General features: G+C 42.9%; 1 protein-coding gene across 1 annotated transcript in view; it reads right to left on the bottom strand.

Annotated features, from left to right (window-relative positions):
- Nucleotides 1-550: 550 nt before the first annotated feature.
- The window catches only part of Ccdc186 (coiled-coil domain containing 186), a 32667-nt gene continuing 17139 nt past the window's right edge, over nucleotides 551-16078 (bottom strand). Inside the window, exons 7-16 of the mRNA XM_059256271.1 lie at nucleotides 11474-11578; nucleotides 10671-10769; nucleotides 10412-10498; nucleotides 9593-9735; nucleotides 7277-7532; nucleotides 6217-6406; nucleotides 4833-4913; nucleotides 2975-3185; nucleotides 1658-1877; nucleotides 551-744 (exon numbers count right to left, since the gene is read on the bottom strand). Of these exons, the coding sequence (XP_059112254.1) occupies nucleotides 661-744; nucleotides 1658-1877; nucleotides 2975-3185; nucleotides 4833-4913; nucleotides 6217-6406; nucleotides 7277-7532; nucleotides 9593-9735; nucleotides 10412-10498; nucleotides 10671-10769; nucleotides 11474-11578 (1476 nt within the window). The 3' untranslated portion in view covers nucleotides 551-660. The remainder of the gene's footprint in view (nucleotides 745-1657; nucleotides 1878-2974; nucleotides 3186-4832; nucleotides 4914-6216; nucleotides 6407-7276; nucleotides 7533-9592; nucleotides 9736-10411; nucleotides 10499-10670; nucleotides 10770-11473; nucleotides 11579-16078) is intronic.

Genomic DNA, 16078 nt, shown 5'->3' with positions numbered 1-16078 from the left:
TAGTGCCTGGTCACTGCTAGTTACCAACAGCCAGTTTTCCTGTCTAGTTGTCATTAAAATCAGAATTAAGCATTCATATACATCCTTACAGCACAACACAAGGCTACTCTGTGATTCCGGCTAATTGTGATGGGGTTGTGAGATGTTGCCCTGGCTGGCTTTGAACTCATGAGCTCCAGATCCTCTTTAGCCTTCGAAGTAGCTAGAACTATAAGGTGATCACTGTGCCCAGATCAAAACTGAAAACTTCATGATTTCTCTAGGTGTCTTTGTGTGTTGCAGAAGTAACAGATGGAGAACCACCTGTCTTTTCATGAATACTTTTCAAAGGCTGAACTCACTAACGGAAGAACTATGGCAAAGTTTTTTGTTTTGTTTTGTTTTTTAAAAACCCTTGTACTAACGTTTAGCACTTTAGGGCAAAAAGCAAATTAGATGTTGAGTCAGTGACAAGGTGGCTGAACTGCACCACATAGAAATGGACTTCATTGAGCTCACAGTACGGCACACACACCAATGCATTCACGAAAGGGCACGTCTACACAGGGAGTAAAATGAACTTTTGATTAGTTGACACAAAGCAAGGGCTGTTTCAGGACACTGGACAATGGCACCTGCTGGTCTGCAGCTCTGGTCTGTCTACTGGGCAAGAGCTTTTTGTTAGGTTTTCTTCGTCCTCTGCTCCAGTTCATGCTGGTGTTTAATAAGGCGTTCTATTTCTGTTCCAAGTGTTTGCAGGTTTTCCTTTAATAAGTGGGGAAGAGAAAACAGAAGTACTGAGTATAATACAAGTACCCTGGGAACTACCTTTGCCTAAACAGTGGAACTGTGTGATTAGTTCTTGGAACTAAGATAAACTAGACTAGACACACGTGTTTTAGTGAAACAGGCCTGTCCTTTTTTATTTATTTATTTACTTTTTTTTTGGGGGGGGGACAAGGTTTTTCTGTATAGTCCTTGCTGTCCTGGAACTCGCTACAAAGACAGACCAGGCTGGTCTCAAACTTACAGAACTCCTCCTGCCTCTACTTCCCAAACACTGGGATTAAAGGCATGTGATACCACGCCTGGCCCCAAGTTATAATCTTTTCACTGTAGCTAAAGCAAGTTTTAATGTACAATGATTACTTAGACTTAAAACTATTTTTTTTTTTTTAAAGATTTATTTATTTATTATGTATTCAGTGTTCTGTCTGCACATATCCCTGCAGGCCAGAAGAGGGTGCCAGATCTCATTACAGATGGTTGTGAGCCACCATGTGGTTGCTGGGAATTGAACTCAGGACCTTTGGAAGAACAGACAGTGCTCTTAACCTCTGAGCCACCTCTCCAGCCCCCTTAAAACTATTTTTTAAAAATCTATTACTATCAAGGCCCATGCATAGCAAAGACAGAAAAGCTGGGTCAGATAACAGCTTAAAAAAAAAAAAGCCACAAAATACACTTCAAATGCTATAATATTAAAAAATTATAATTATAGTCATATGGCAAGAGCCATCCACGACAAAGTTAAAATGCACCTCAGAGTCTGAGGCTGACTTCTCTCCGGGTAACATGGTATCTTGTGTTAGGCAAACAGCCCAGAGCTAGCCGATACTCTGAAGAGACATCATTCTGTCACACTTACTGAGTGTAAATGAGTAAGAAACACAAATACCTTCAAAGTAATATTTTTTAGCAATGTATCTTCCAAAACAGCCTGTAATTTTCGGTTGATTTCCAAAGAGAGCTCCAGTGTTAGCCCACTGTCAGCGGGATGGGATGTGTATAAGGATGCCATGATGCCACCGCGTTTACTCAAATGCACTTTGTTAAAATCAGATGCTTCTGAAGAAAGTGTGCCTGATTCTTCTCGTAAAATGTAACTCTGAATTATTCTGCAAAACAAAATGATACTCTGTGTGCTTGCAGAATAAAAACACTGGGATTGTAGGAATCAATGAATCACAAGCATAAAGATGATTAGCATAAAATATACATCTGTTAGGCCAACAACCTAAGTTGGTGTAGAATTTTCCTTACTAGATTGTCTCTTTACCTGTCCCTTTTTTGTTGTATCACGGTATTTAAAGAAATATAAACACAGCTTGTCTGTTTCTTTCCTTATGTGTATGTAAATATTCTAGTCATTACTTTATTGGTTTGATTTCTGTTAACAGTTTCTATTAAACTCTATTTTGCCCTTTCTTTTAAAATCTACGAGCAAAATTTTCTATAGGTCTAAAATTATTTCAAAATAACTTTAAAAGGTTTAGGAGCAGACCTGCATATGAGGACAACTCTTACTGCAGTGTGATGTCTGTGAGAGGAATGTGACGTCACAGACTGTGGCTCAGTCAGGCTGGGTTTGGAGCGTAGCTGGGGGTCTGTCCCTCGCAGGAAAGGGCTGGTCCTACAGATCCAGAGAACCCACTCTGCTGCTGAGTGGGCATGAGTGGGTCTAAGGAACTGATTAACTAGTCCCAAGGACAGTGTTTTACACCAAGAGGAGCTCAATTATTGCCCTACTAGGTTTTGACCAGTAGGAAACAACTCTCAAAACTCCATATATCTTTTAGAGTCATTCACTTTTAAAAGCTAAATACATTTTTTTTTTAAAAGTCCCAAGTTATTTTAGTATGTTAAAAAGCAAAACCTCTACCTCTCCACTCCCTCTCTCCTCTCCTATGCTCCCTCTTTAAGAAGACAGTTGGTTGTTTTTCATCTTTGTATCCCCTAAACCTAGAATACAACAAGTGATCAAAAAAGATGGAGCCCGAGATGTGTAGGAATTACTAAGCCAGGCACAGAGCTGCTTGCCTATAGTCCCAGCTACTGAAGGAGCTGATGCGGAAGAATCACGTGAGCCCAGGAATGCAATGCCAGCCTGGATAACATGGTGAACCCCATGGAAAAGATCAGCGTTTCACCAGTTTCCTAGGCCACGCGAATGGCAGTCCTCTAACACAGGCTGTGCTACCACAGTAATACATACTTGGTTTTCTTTCTTATCTCTTCTACCAGTTGTTTGATGTGGTCCTCCATGAACTCTATCTTCTCATTCTTCCGGGCATGCGCCTTCTGCAGCCGCACTATCCTCTCAATCAGCATGGCCTTGTCCACTTCTGGGAAGTTGTCCACAGCCACTGAGGAGCTGGTATTCTCTGGAGATCGGTCTTCAGCACTGCTGCGAGCATTAAGTGACCCTGAAGACAGAAAAGCAAGCTCAGTCAGAGTGCGTGACCAGGGCCCCCTCATCTCATCCATTCTAGGAGCACTGTCCAATGCTGGGCAAAGAACACACAGTGGGCTCCCTGTGGAGGGCATTCTTTTGTGAAAGCACAGATGACAGCAGGTCAGCAGTGTCGGTTACATCGCACAGGAACGAGATGGAGAACAGAGAAAAATCTTCAAAAATAAAGAATAGCAAAAAGTAAACAGTAAGAACACTGAGGGGAAAAGGGGGGGTTAGGAGAGGCAAAGGGGCATGTGTGGGAGGGGAAGGAAGGGAGAGGTGCCACTGTTCAAATCCACTCAACAGTCACATTACTAGTGTGCTTGGACACATTATTGAACCCTCGGTGGCCTAGGTCATTTCTGCTAAAAATAGTAACTTACCTCACAGGATTGTCACCCCATTTAGATGCCATTACTACAATGCACACAATGCCTGTGCTCCCTACACCTAGACTCTGTAAATGTCAGCATCCCAGCAGACCATGGGAGATCAATGTCTGAGCCCCTTCCCCCAACACAAGTGGCCTCCTCAATATTACAGACCTGAGGCAACGATACCCTAGCCCCATTACACAACCAAATAAAATGAGGTCAGCTGGGACTTAAGATACAGTGGTGATTTTGAACCAGGTACTTTCTGGTCACACGTTCTGTTACTATGGTAACTGCTGCTGAGGCTTTGACCGTAACACACACTTCTTAGACTCCAACAGAAAGAAAATGAAGGATCAAGAGGGAGAGAGGCAGAGACAGAGAAAAGAGAATGAAAACAGATACACAACTGTCTCCTCCATATGTGGGAGATACCCATCTATAGGTTCAACAAACCCCAGATTGGAAATACTTTTTAAAAAGTGTCTACACTAAACATGTACAGACTATGTCCTCAGCATTCACACTGTGTTAGACACTAGATATTATCTACACACTCTAGATACGTGATGTCAAAATGATTTAAAGTCTGTGAGAGGATGGCATAGATGATACACAGAGACTGCACCATCTTATAAAACTTTTTAGTATCCACTGCATGCTCTGGAACCATCCCCTGTGGATACCAAAGGAGAATTATAGGTATAAACCTGATGCTACATAAGGATGGCCATTTTGTCACGTCTTAGGTGTTGAAATTTGGAAGTAAGAGAGTCCACATACCAGATATGGCTAGATACAAATCTAAATTTCCGAATTAAAACAAGTGTAGCACAGACTACAAACACGCAGATAAAGACAATGGGCTCAGATAGAGCCCCAGACAGACCTGGGACCTCGGCACAGAGCGGGTGTAAATATTTAATAAGGTACATTTTCCATAATACAGCTTTGTGTAACTTCTAATTCATGTTTCAAAATGAAACAAAGCCTACAAATACTTCTGAAAAGACTATTATTTATTTGTTTGTTTGTTTATTTATTTATTTTTCGTTTTTCGAAGTCATAGTTTCTCTGTGTAGTTTTGGTGCCTGTCCTGGATCTCACTCTGCAGACCAGGCTGGCCTCGAACTCACAGAGATCTGCCTGTTTATGCCTCCTGAGTGCTGGGATTAAAGGCGTGTGCCACCACCATCCAGCAAAAGACTATTTTTTAAACAACTACCAACTAAGCTCATTCTTACCTGATGAACTAGAACGGCTTCCCATGCTGCTAACTTCTTTATCGTAGTTCCCATTCTCAGTCTGGTCTAGTTTTCTCCGTGCTGTTAGAAAAATAAATGGATTATTGTGACAGTTTTAATGGCCATTTGCTCATGCCATCTGACATTAACTGCTAAAGTCACTTGGGCAAAAAATGGCCTAGCCCACAAGACAATGGTCCTTGAGATATATCTTAGAACATTGGGGATGCCATTCACATAAAATGACTTTTGGAAATGTACAGGTTAAATGAAAACCAAAGATAACTGAGAGCAGTACTTTTGCTTACAATGACTTGAACTTTCAGATCCTTCTCAGTATCAGAAATCTCTCCCAAATTTGCCTTCAGTTACATGTGCAAAAAACATGTCGAGAGAGCCGTGGACCAGAGATGACGAGAACTGACTGCTCTTCCAGAAGACCAGGTTCAATCCCCAGCACCTACATGGTGGCTCATGACTGTGGTGATATTTTGTTTGCAATCTAACAAATAAAGCTTGCTTGAAGATCAGAGTGTGGAGCTAAGCCACTAGTCAGCCATAGAGGCACACATCTTTGATCCCAGCATTTGGGATCTCATGCCCCCAGCAGTAGGGAGATGGAGACAGGAAGTGATATGGCTGGGCAGAGAGAGGAATATAAGGCGGGAGGAGACAGGGGCTCAGCCCCTTTCATGCTGAGGATGAAACTCCATAACTCCAGTCCCAGAGGATCTGATGCTCTCCCTGCTGTCTATGAAGAGCAGATAAGCATGCGGTGCACAGTGTGCAGGCCAAATGCCCACAGGCATAAAAACAGATAAATCTTAAAAACAAAAAAACTGAATTCAGCTGGCTTTGAACTATGTAGATGAGGATCCTGCTGGATTACAGGCATGCATTAGCATACATGAATTTGGGGGGAAAAACACATTTAAACAACTTTTGCAGGTAGCAGAATGCAAAGTAAAAAGGTTGAGATTCTCCCAACTGGCCACAGGGACTTTCCTGATTTTCACCTCCTGTGGCTTTGTGAAAAAACAGCCTTTAGCATGAAAGCAGACTACTTACAGGATTGCAAGTTTAGCCATCTGAGTATTTGTAATTTAGTCTGTGGATGTTAACACAGTGAAGAAGAATACACAGGCTGGGCACAGTGGCACATCCCTTTATTCCTAACACTGAGGAGGGTGAGGCAGAAGACTAGGTATGTAAGGTCACGAAGACTGCCAGAAGGATGACGACAAAACCTGAGCCTAAGAGAAAAACCAACCCCACACACAGCTGAAGGCACGCAGGAGCACACAGAGCCAGATCTGCGCCTCCTACGTCAGATCTCTAACACACACAGGCATATTCTGGGGCTCAACATGCAAGACATGAGTACCTTGCTGAAGCTGTTTGCTAAGATCCTTGACATTGGAGGCGTGTTTGCGCCTCTGTGTTACTAACTCATCTTTCAGTTCTTCCACTTGGGTGCTGAGGGCTTTAACTTCTGTCTGCATAGTGGAGAGCTCGGCCTGCAGGCTCTGGACCTCCTCTTTCCGCAGTTCCTCCTCTCTGAGCAATCTGGTCTCCTGAACAGTAAGTACGATATGGTTAAAAAGCACTGGATTTTTCTTTTTCCAATTACTGCTCAGTTTAAAACCTTAACATTATAAGGGGGAATAGACTCTCCTGTGACAGCTCCTCCTCCTCTTCACCCAGCAGCTCAGGGAACATCAACAGGGTTGGGTGACACCCTGTGTGGGACATAGCTTCAGTGTAAGTCTCTGAATTTTTGGAAGACTCAAATTTCTTTGTTTCTTTTTTGAGACAAGGTCTCACTATTCCTGACTGGCCTGAGTACTGACTCTGTAGACAAGGTTGTCCCTGAACTCACAGAGATCCACCTGCCTCTGCCTTCAGAGTGCTGGGATTAAAGACGTGTGCCACCACTTGGCTCAAATCATTTTTATGAGCAACTAGACGGCACTTTTATTACTCAGGAATATTGTACCATTCTAAACTACTAATAAATAAATGCCCTAAAAAAATGGAGACTCCAGTTAGTAATGACAGAAATCATGGTTTCCTTATTTTCAAAACTGTAATGTTCTTTATCATTTTAGAAAAATTCTATTATAGGAATTATATTCATTAAACAGAAAAACAAATATATTTTTACAAAATTTAAAAGACAGATATTCCTAGAAGAACTAAAGCTAATTACACTATACTCTGCCGATATTACTAGAGAAATTCAACCTGTGCTTCTTGCTGCTGTTTTAAGAACGGACGCTAGGGGCTGGAGAGCGATGACTCAGTAGTTAGGAGCACTGCTGCTCTTCCAGTGGACGGCAGAACAGCGCCCTCTGCTGGTCTCCACACTGTACTACGTGGTGCACAGCCCACTCGTGCAGCACACACCCACTAGGAAGAAAAGAAGGAAACTTATACTCACTCACCAAGTGAGCGTTGGTCTGTGTCATGTGCTCACACTGGCTTTGCAGCTGACTTTCACTGCAGGAGAGGCTGTCCACTTGTGACTGCAGAGAGCAGGACTCAGACTGCAGCTGTGCGTTCTTACTAGTGAGCTTCTCCGTGAACAGCAGGAGCTCAGACTCCCTTTTCCTGCTGCCTTCGATGTCTTTCTGTAGGTCATTAATCAAAGAATTAAGGCTTTCCACTTCTTCCTTCAAATGTTCAATTTCTTGTTTACCACTAGAAAACAAAGTTTGTATTGAAGAAAAATTAAGTAAGCTATTAAAAACATTAAATTAATGGTGTGGAAATTTTCACTTAATGCTTTACAGAGGTACTTGTGGTCATGCGTCCATTCAAACACGACAGTCTCCTACATTAAGGGAAGAGCTGTGAAGGTAAGTGAGCAAGGCTTCCAAAGAGCTTTTCTAGTGAGCAGGCTAATGGCAGGAGTGTGGTGACACACTGAGCAGGCAGGCTGCCTGAGCTCACTGGGTGTGACCACCATCCTGTGAAAGGGCAGGCAGGCTTCCGAGCCACGCTTTGTTATTTTTGGTTATCTGCCTCAAATGTATTTTGTCGCTGCACTATGAAAACAGCCACAGACAAAACTCAATGGAGCACTGTGGCGATGTTCTAAAAGGCCTTCCGTTTACAGGGGCTGGAGAGATGGAGCAGCGGTTCAGAGCACTGGGTCTTACAGAAGACCCAGGTTTGGTTCCCAGCACCTACATGGTGGCTCATGACCATCTGTAGCTCCAGTTCCAGAGACCTCACTTTCTCTTCTGGCCTCCAAAGGTACCAGGCATGCATGTAATACACACACATACAGGCAGGTAAACATGCATATACACACAGTTTTTAAAATCCTGTCAATGTATAAAAGAAAGTCAGTAGACAGACAGGAGATAAAGGAGTAATCACAGGACCCACAGCAGAAGTGGAAGGAGTATCAGAGGAGGAACATGCCCTGCACCAGGACAGGGAGAATGGTTGTGAATGCCGGCAGCTCAGGACTGAGCACAGGAAGCTGAAAGAAGAGGCACCAACAGCTCCTGTTTCCTGTAACTGATCCCAGGCTAGGAGGGAGAAAGCAGAACAACTCAGGAGGGAGGAGGCCTGGGGGGCAGGGCCGGTCCCAGGCATACCACCCTGTCGAGGAAGGCAACTGGGAGGGTGAGCAGCACTTCTTCATGGAGATGAGCAGCACAGACAACACAAACTTAACCTGACCCAGGCTCTGCTAGATGATATCATGAATCAAGTTGTGTTGTGGATGACTGACTGATAAATAAAGCTGATTGGCCAGTAGTCAGACAAAAAGTATAGGCAGGACAAGGAGAGAGGACAATTTTAAAAAGTAAAAGGCTGAGGCAGAGAGACGCTGCCAGCCGCCATGAAAAAAACAGATGTTAAGATACCAGTAAGCCACAAGCTACGTAACAACTTATAGATAAATAAAAATGGGTTAATTTAAGATATAAAAACAGTTAATAAAAAGCCTGCCATGGCCATACAGTTTATAAATAATGTAAGTCTCTGTGTGTTTACTCGGTTGGGTCTGAGTGGCTATGGAAGTGGTGGGTGAGAGAGATTTGTCCTGACTGTGGGCCAGGCGGGACCAAAAAACTCTAGCTGCAAGTCTAAGTGATTTTGAGACGTCAAGGAATGATGTCAGTTTCTGACCTCAAGCCACACACATGCAAAGTTAAAGATCTAGGCACAGATTCACGTTTCCCTTTCAGAAGAATGACAGCTGTGAAGCTGAAGACAGATGGACTGAATTTACCCTCCCTGTGACGGTTCCTGAACTACAAACTTTGATTTGACTTCTAGGAGTCAAAGACACAGACTGAAGAACTGCCAACTCGGCCTTCAGAGTGCTGGGATTAAAGACGTGTGCCACCACTTGGCTCAAATCATTTTTATGAGCAACTAGACGGCACTTTTATTACTCAGGAATATTGTACCATTCTAAACTACTAATAAATACATGCCCTAAAAAAATGGAGACTCCAGTTAGTAATGACAGAAATCATGGTTTCCTTATTTTCAAAACTGGAATATTCTTTATCATTTTAGAAAAATTTTATTATAGGAATTATATTCATTAAACAGGAAAGCAAACATATTGTTACAAAATTTAAAATGACCAGATATTCCCAGAAGAACTAAAGCTAATTACACTATGCTCCGCCGCTATAACTAGAGGACTCAACCTGGGCTCCTAGCTGTTGTTGTAAGAACTGATGGTGGTTGTACTTAAAGACAAAATGGAAAGCTTGCTGCTCATTTCATACCTCTGAAGCTCCTCCTGGATCTGATCTGTCATTTTCACTTTGTCCAGTAAACTCTGAATTTCAGCTTTCTGACGATTAATAATTTCCCTGTATTTTGATAATTCGTCTTCAGTTCTTAAGCGTTCATCTTCTAGACATTTTGCCTATAAAATGATCACAATCAAGCTTAAGTACCTCAGACAGGAGGGACACACAGCAACCCGAGACACATGCTACAGGGCTGGTGAGAAGACGGTATGAAGTCGCTTTGCTTCTATGGACTCCCCCATCTCTTTCCCTTCCGTCCCAGCCGTGGAGAGCTGACACATGGGGAAGGACAAGGCACACATGGCACAGACCTACTTCTAACATGTGGAGACGGCACTAACAGTAACATGAACACTAACAGGGCCGTCACTCTGACAGAGACTACACACATGGGATTCACTAATGTCAGGAACTAAAATGATATCCGTCCTGCTGTGAATACAGCCAGAGTATCCTCAGTCTTAAAGAGTGTTTGGTGCTGACACCACCATAAGGTCCGCACCCTTCCTGCCACCCGCTTTACGGTCCTTAGCTCCAAAGCCCATGCGTAAGGTACAGACACTGCAAGTGTGCTTGAACAGGGACGCATGGCAAGTACTTCCACTGACTAGCATGCACTCAACTCAACAAGAGTCAGTTGCACTGCTAAGAAAATGCTATTTTTTCCCTGAGTTCTTTTATTTTAAAGAACTTCTAAGTAAGTATTCCTTCCCTAACACTTTACAAATCAGAGTAAATTCTAAGTGAAAGATATTTACCCCAACTCTGAGTTAGGCCTGAAGATTTGATTACCTTTGTTCTCAATGTCCGGAGCTCATCCATACCCTCCTTAAATGTCCTCTTCAGATCTTCCAGTTCCTTTATTTTGGCATGATGCATCTGGAAAAGAGACACAAATCCTAATGCAACACATGAGCACTGGCAATTTTTTACCTGCTTCTTCTAAAAAGGCCTTAGATGCAGACAGTAATGAGTACCCCATTCCTTTTGCATTACATGGTCTAGCCTGTCATATATTCATTACACAACACAGAAGAACTGAACTCCTCACCTCTAGCTGGTCAGATTTTTCTTGCATTTGTTTTTCAAGTTCTCCTTTTGTGACTCTGAGCTTTGCATCAAGCTCATTTGACTTAATTTCTTCTGATTCCTAATGTAAAAACAATGAAAAGTATTTATACTTTGAAAATGAACAAAGCTTTGCAATCAAGTTTACTAATTGTGCAGTAGATTATGCAGCTAAAATTAAAGAATGCAATGAATGATTTTTAAATGTTAACTTTGCAGAACCAAGAATAGTTCACTTTGGGTTCACAACATATTACAGAAGAGTGTCTTTTAAGTTGTGTATTTCTTCGCTCTCTTCATTATCTTGACATTTTCTAGGATTTTTTTTGATGAAAAGATCTCTAATGAGTCTGAGCTGCATATGTGGTGCAATTGTGTGCCTGTGGGCCCATGGAGGCCAGAGGTGACATCAGTCTCTTCCTCAATTGCTCTCCACTCCACCTTATTTTTGAGACAGGATATCATGCAACCTCAAAGTGACTGGCCAGTGAGCTCCACAGATCGGCCTGCCCCATCTCTCTTCACCCCGTCAAAGCCAAGGCTATAGATGCATGCTGCCAAGTCCAGCTTTTTATGTGGGTGCTCAGGTCCTCATGTTTGCATGGCAAGCATTTTCCCCACCAGGGTAGCTTCCCAGCCTTCAACGGCAGGTACTTTAACACAGGAACTAACTTATGTTTTACCTTACTGTCCTAAGAAATCCATATACACTTCAAATTTGGCAGAGATAGAAAAACCGTGAAAACAGAATTCTAATAATTAGTCTATTTCAAAAAGGAAACATACCTGATATGTTTTTATCATATCTTGACAGTTTTGCCGGATCTGATCAGCTTCTTCCTTTGCCTGTGTTAATTTTGACGTTGTTTCTTTGAGTTTATCTTTGGTTTCCTACAGTGACAAAGTGACAGAGACAAAATTAACCATGGTGATATGAAGAACAGTAAGAACAAAGATAGTTCTGCTTGTGATGGTTTGCATGAAACTGGTCCCAATAGACTCGGGGAGTGGCATTGTTGGAGGTGTGGCCTTATTGCAGGAAGTGTGGCCTTGTTGCAGGAAGTGTGTCACACAGGGTGGGCTCTGAGGTTTCAGAAGTTCAAGCCAGACCCAGTGGCTTACTCTTTCTTCCTGTTGCCTGAGGATCCAAGTATAGATACAGAACTCTCAGCCTCTCTCTAGCACCATGTCTGCCTGTATGCCGCCGTGTTTCCTGCCATGACGATAATGGACTAAACCTCTGAAACTGTGAGCCAGCCCCAATTCAATGTTTTCCTTTTTAAGAGTTGCGTGATCATGGTGTCTCTTTACAGCAATAGAACAGCACTGACTAAGACAATGCTGTAGCACTAGACTGGGGACTAAGCAAGAGTCTAGCAGTAGTTTTTGTGTCTGATAAAGTGAAAATGATCAGCACAGTTGATGGATATTAAATAAGTTAAAATGAACAGTTTTCACCAAATTCCTCAAAATGACTAAAGTGGTAAGAGAAGTGGAATGTTCAATGGTTCTCTGCACATCCCAGAGATCCTCTGGGTGTAGCTGTGACATCCACAAGAAGCTCCCTTTGACTGAACAATGCTACTAAACACGGTCTCTGTTTCTAGCTGCTCTACTAAAATGGCAGTTCTTCTTCACACAGGATTTTAGGGATTACTCTCATCAAATCCAATTGCTTTTTTTCTCATTCTTATTCATTACTCTCCTGTTCCAGTCCTGACCGACCACCCTGGCTCTTCACTCCTTGCCCAGTTCCCACTGAATACATGTATACTCTCTTCTGTGTGTCTTCATTGCTTGCTTTTTGCTCCCCGGAGGGTAATTTCTCCCACCTTCCTGACTGCAGATGCCATGTGACCAGGCCTCTCAAACTGCTGGTCATGCCTTTCCTGCTATAATGCAAAACCATAGCCAAAAAGACCTTCCTTGCGCTTTATCAGGAGTTCTGGCACAGCGATGAGAAACAAAAGCAGTGACTAAAACCTACTGCATCTGTGGAGGAATGCCAGGCAGCAGCCTCTGCTCTAGGCAGGTCGGCGTCGGCCCCTTTTGTTCTTATGCTTGGAACAGGTTTGCCTTCTTCTCCTAAACATCCACACTGCACCTAGCTCCACACACTACTCCATGTGTCATTTTAACAACAAGTATCATAATTAAGTATTTACTTATCTTCCTTGAGCTACTGGTCATTGATAGTAAATGGCCATATGTTAGAACCCAGTATCACTTAAAATAGAAATAATGTAATAATCTAGATATTAAAGAATCTCAGACGAGGTAACAACTGTGGTTCTGCATCTTCACTATCAGAACCAAGACACAGCTGATATATAGTTCTGGCCCATTTCAGTACCCAAAAACTGCAAGTGAGATTTCTGTGTATCAAATAAATGTGACTAATTAAATGAACATTTGAATAAATGAAAAATATTCACATTGTGTGTAGGTTAAGGATGCTTACTGTGTTTGATTTACCTATCAAACGAGCACTTCCAGGCACTGTTCCTTTTTGTTAAATCTTGCGTGTGTGTGTGTGTGTGTGTGTGTGTGTGTGTGTGTGTGTGTGTGCATGTGAACAGAGGTCAGAGGACAACTTTAGTTGTCAGCCCTCACCCCCCACCATGCGGCAGCTGCATGCACCAGGCTAGCTAGCCTACAGGCTTCTGGAGATGCTCCTGTCTCAGCCCCCATCTCACCACAGAAGTGCCCTGGGTTTTTGGGGATCTGAACTCAGTTCTCATCCACCCAGCCATCTCCCCAGCTTGTACAGCCTGTTCTGGGAAATGGCTTTATAAGCAAACAAATATCTCTACCCCTACGAAGCTGACATTCTATTGAGGAGTTAAATAAAAAAAATACATAAGTAAAGGGTATGTTCATTATATTAGGGACAGGTGCTTAGGAGTAAAAATAAAACAACAGTAAAGTTTAGGAGAGGAGTTTAGAGCTTACGCAGACTGGCTAGGCAGTTTCAATGAGGTGTTGGGTAAACACAGGCTTGAAAGGTGTAGGATGAGGGGCTGGATATGCTGAGAGAAATCAAGGTTGAAAGCCTTTTGACCTGAGCAACTAAAAGACTGGCTTGTCATTTATTCAGATAGGGAGGTGACAGAGGAAAGGAAGACACTGTAAATTATTGAAGATGTCAGGTATAAAGAATGCAGTTGAACATAGGCATTGGTGTTACATGTTTTGAGAAAGTTTCATGCAGCCTAGGCTAGCCTCAAACTTGTTAGCTAGCTCAGAATAACCTTAAACACTGCCTAAGCGCTGGGATCACAGGCATGCGCCACTAGGTTCAGTTTTATGGGGACTGAATCCAGGGCTTCATGCATATACTCTATCATAAACTGAACTACACCCCCAGCCTCTCTACTGCTGTTTAATTCAATGATCTGGTCTTCTGCAGTACTTCATCTGTTAATCCTACATGTTTTTCATCATGAATGCTGTATCAATATTAATTTTAAATACCATCCATGTCGCCTCTTATCTGACTCAAGCCTTTTTTATCTCCTTGGAGATATAGAGGGTGCTTATAATGTCAACTGTAACATCCTTGTGTACAATTCTATACTATGAGTCATTTTGGATCTGTTCCTATTGACTGATTCCTTTGTTCTTTTTTTTGTTTTGTTTTTTGTTTTGGTTTTTTTTCAAGACATGATTTATCTGTGTAGCTTTGCACCTTTCCTGGAACTCACTCTGTAGCCCAGGTTGGCCTCGAACTCACAGAGATCCACCTGGCTCAGCCTCCCGAGTGCTGGGATTAAAGGCGTGCGCCACCACTGCCCAGCTGATTCCTTTGTTCTATAGACTGCATTTTTCTGCTGATTTTGTATGCTGGTCATTTTTCATTAGGTGCCAAACATAGTGAATTGTGTACTTTCAGGCAATGTTTTACAATCACTTGAAATTATTCCTATAATTTGTATTAGTGCAAAGCTGAATTACTTGCAATAAGCTTGCTTTTAAAGCTGTGTGAAATGGCCCTCACAACTAAAGCAATATTTGCTGAGGGCTACTAGATGCCCAGTGTGCTAAGAGTCCTGCACTTTGGCTGGTGTCCACAGTAACATCGACTTCCTAGCCCTTGTGAGCTCCAGGGGTTGTGGGTCCTAGTCCTTTTGCATTTTTGAACCCCGCTCTCCTCTTCTCCATACTTGGCACTCTATATCCTCAACCCAGAAAGGTGCTGGGTTTGGCTTCAATTCCTCTCCTCATGCTGCAGAACCCCAGCAATAGCCTCATCTGTTTCACTTCACTTAGGGATCACTAGCCTATGCTGTCTTTTGTCTCAAGTCTGAAAACCTTCACTTCACATATTTTTGTTGTTTTTTCTCCTTTGTGTGTACATACAGTTTTGTTTTTTTAACCCTTCAGTTTCTGTACTTTGGGAGGATTTTTAGTTTAAGGTGGAAGGGTATGTCTGGATCTTGCTATCCCACAGTGCAAGAGGGCAAACAACAGATACAGAACAAACAGATGGCGGCTTACTAAAGGGGGTAAAGCAGCAACACAACTCTCAGAAAGTTCTAAACTCTGGCAGTGAGCCTCTGACAAACCATGAGACTGAGGCAGCACTGGCCACAGAGACGGCAACAACTGCAGAGCCACAGGAAGTGCAGATCCTGGCTTTCGGCAGCTGAGCAGACGGAACACAAGAGCAATGCTAGTCACACAGGCCCCGGGAAGTTCTCCTGCATCCTGCCCGACTCTGTAGATGCTGCTTTGATGTGAGAGACAACAGAATGCTAGCTTTTGGGGGCAGAACTGCCTGGCAAGCACCCACCACAGCCAACCATGCTGCCAAGGGACCATGATCATATCTGTTGCCAGCCATACCTATGCTCCAGTGAGATCTTCTTATTCTGAGGTCAGGCAATGAGACCATGGCAACCAGACAGATAAGCAAGTACATGAGGTACAATGTGGGAAGTCTTTCTTCATTATTCACTACATTCAACAAAACTTCTGTTTTTAAAGGCTAAACATTGGAGAAATAATTTTAGTTAAACCCACAAAGGAGCTTGAGGGAGATGATAATGTCTGTAGTCTGACCTTGACCTGGACGTCAGATACACACACAGTTTAGACTTCAGGAGGGCTGACCAGGACCACTGCTCACAATGGACCCAGAACCCACAGTACCCCAGTACCCTAAGACTGAAGTGGGGCCCAGGAAAGTTTACAAAGTCTCTTGCTCATCTGAGTGGTTTCCCACGCTGCCAGATCACCTCTAAATCTTGACTCAGTTTCCTTCTCCCAGCCAGTAGGCAGATGCATAGAAGAGGTTAAGCCAGGGCCCTGGTCCAGACACTCCGAAGGCAAAAACTGTCTTCTCACTCTCACATGTCTGCATTACCTAACAGCACTGTACACAGAGCTAAT

The sequence above is a fragment of the Peromyscus eremicus genome, chromosome 1 (assembly GCF_949786415.1).
Source record: "Peromyscus eremicus chromosome 1, PerEre_H2_v1, whole genome shotgun sequence".
NCBI classification, from domain to species: Eukaryota; Metazoa; Chordata; class Mammalia; order Rodentia; family Cricetidae; genus Peromyscus; species Peromyscus eremicus.
Note: the sequence above shows the minus strand (reverse complement) of the source record. Positions and strands in the feature narration are given on the sequence as shown.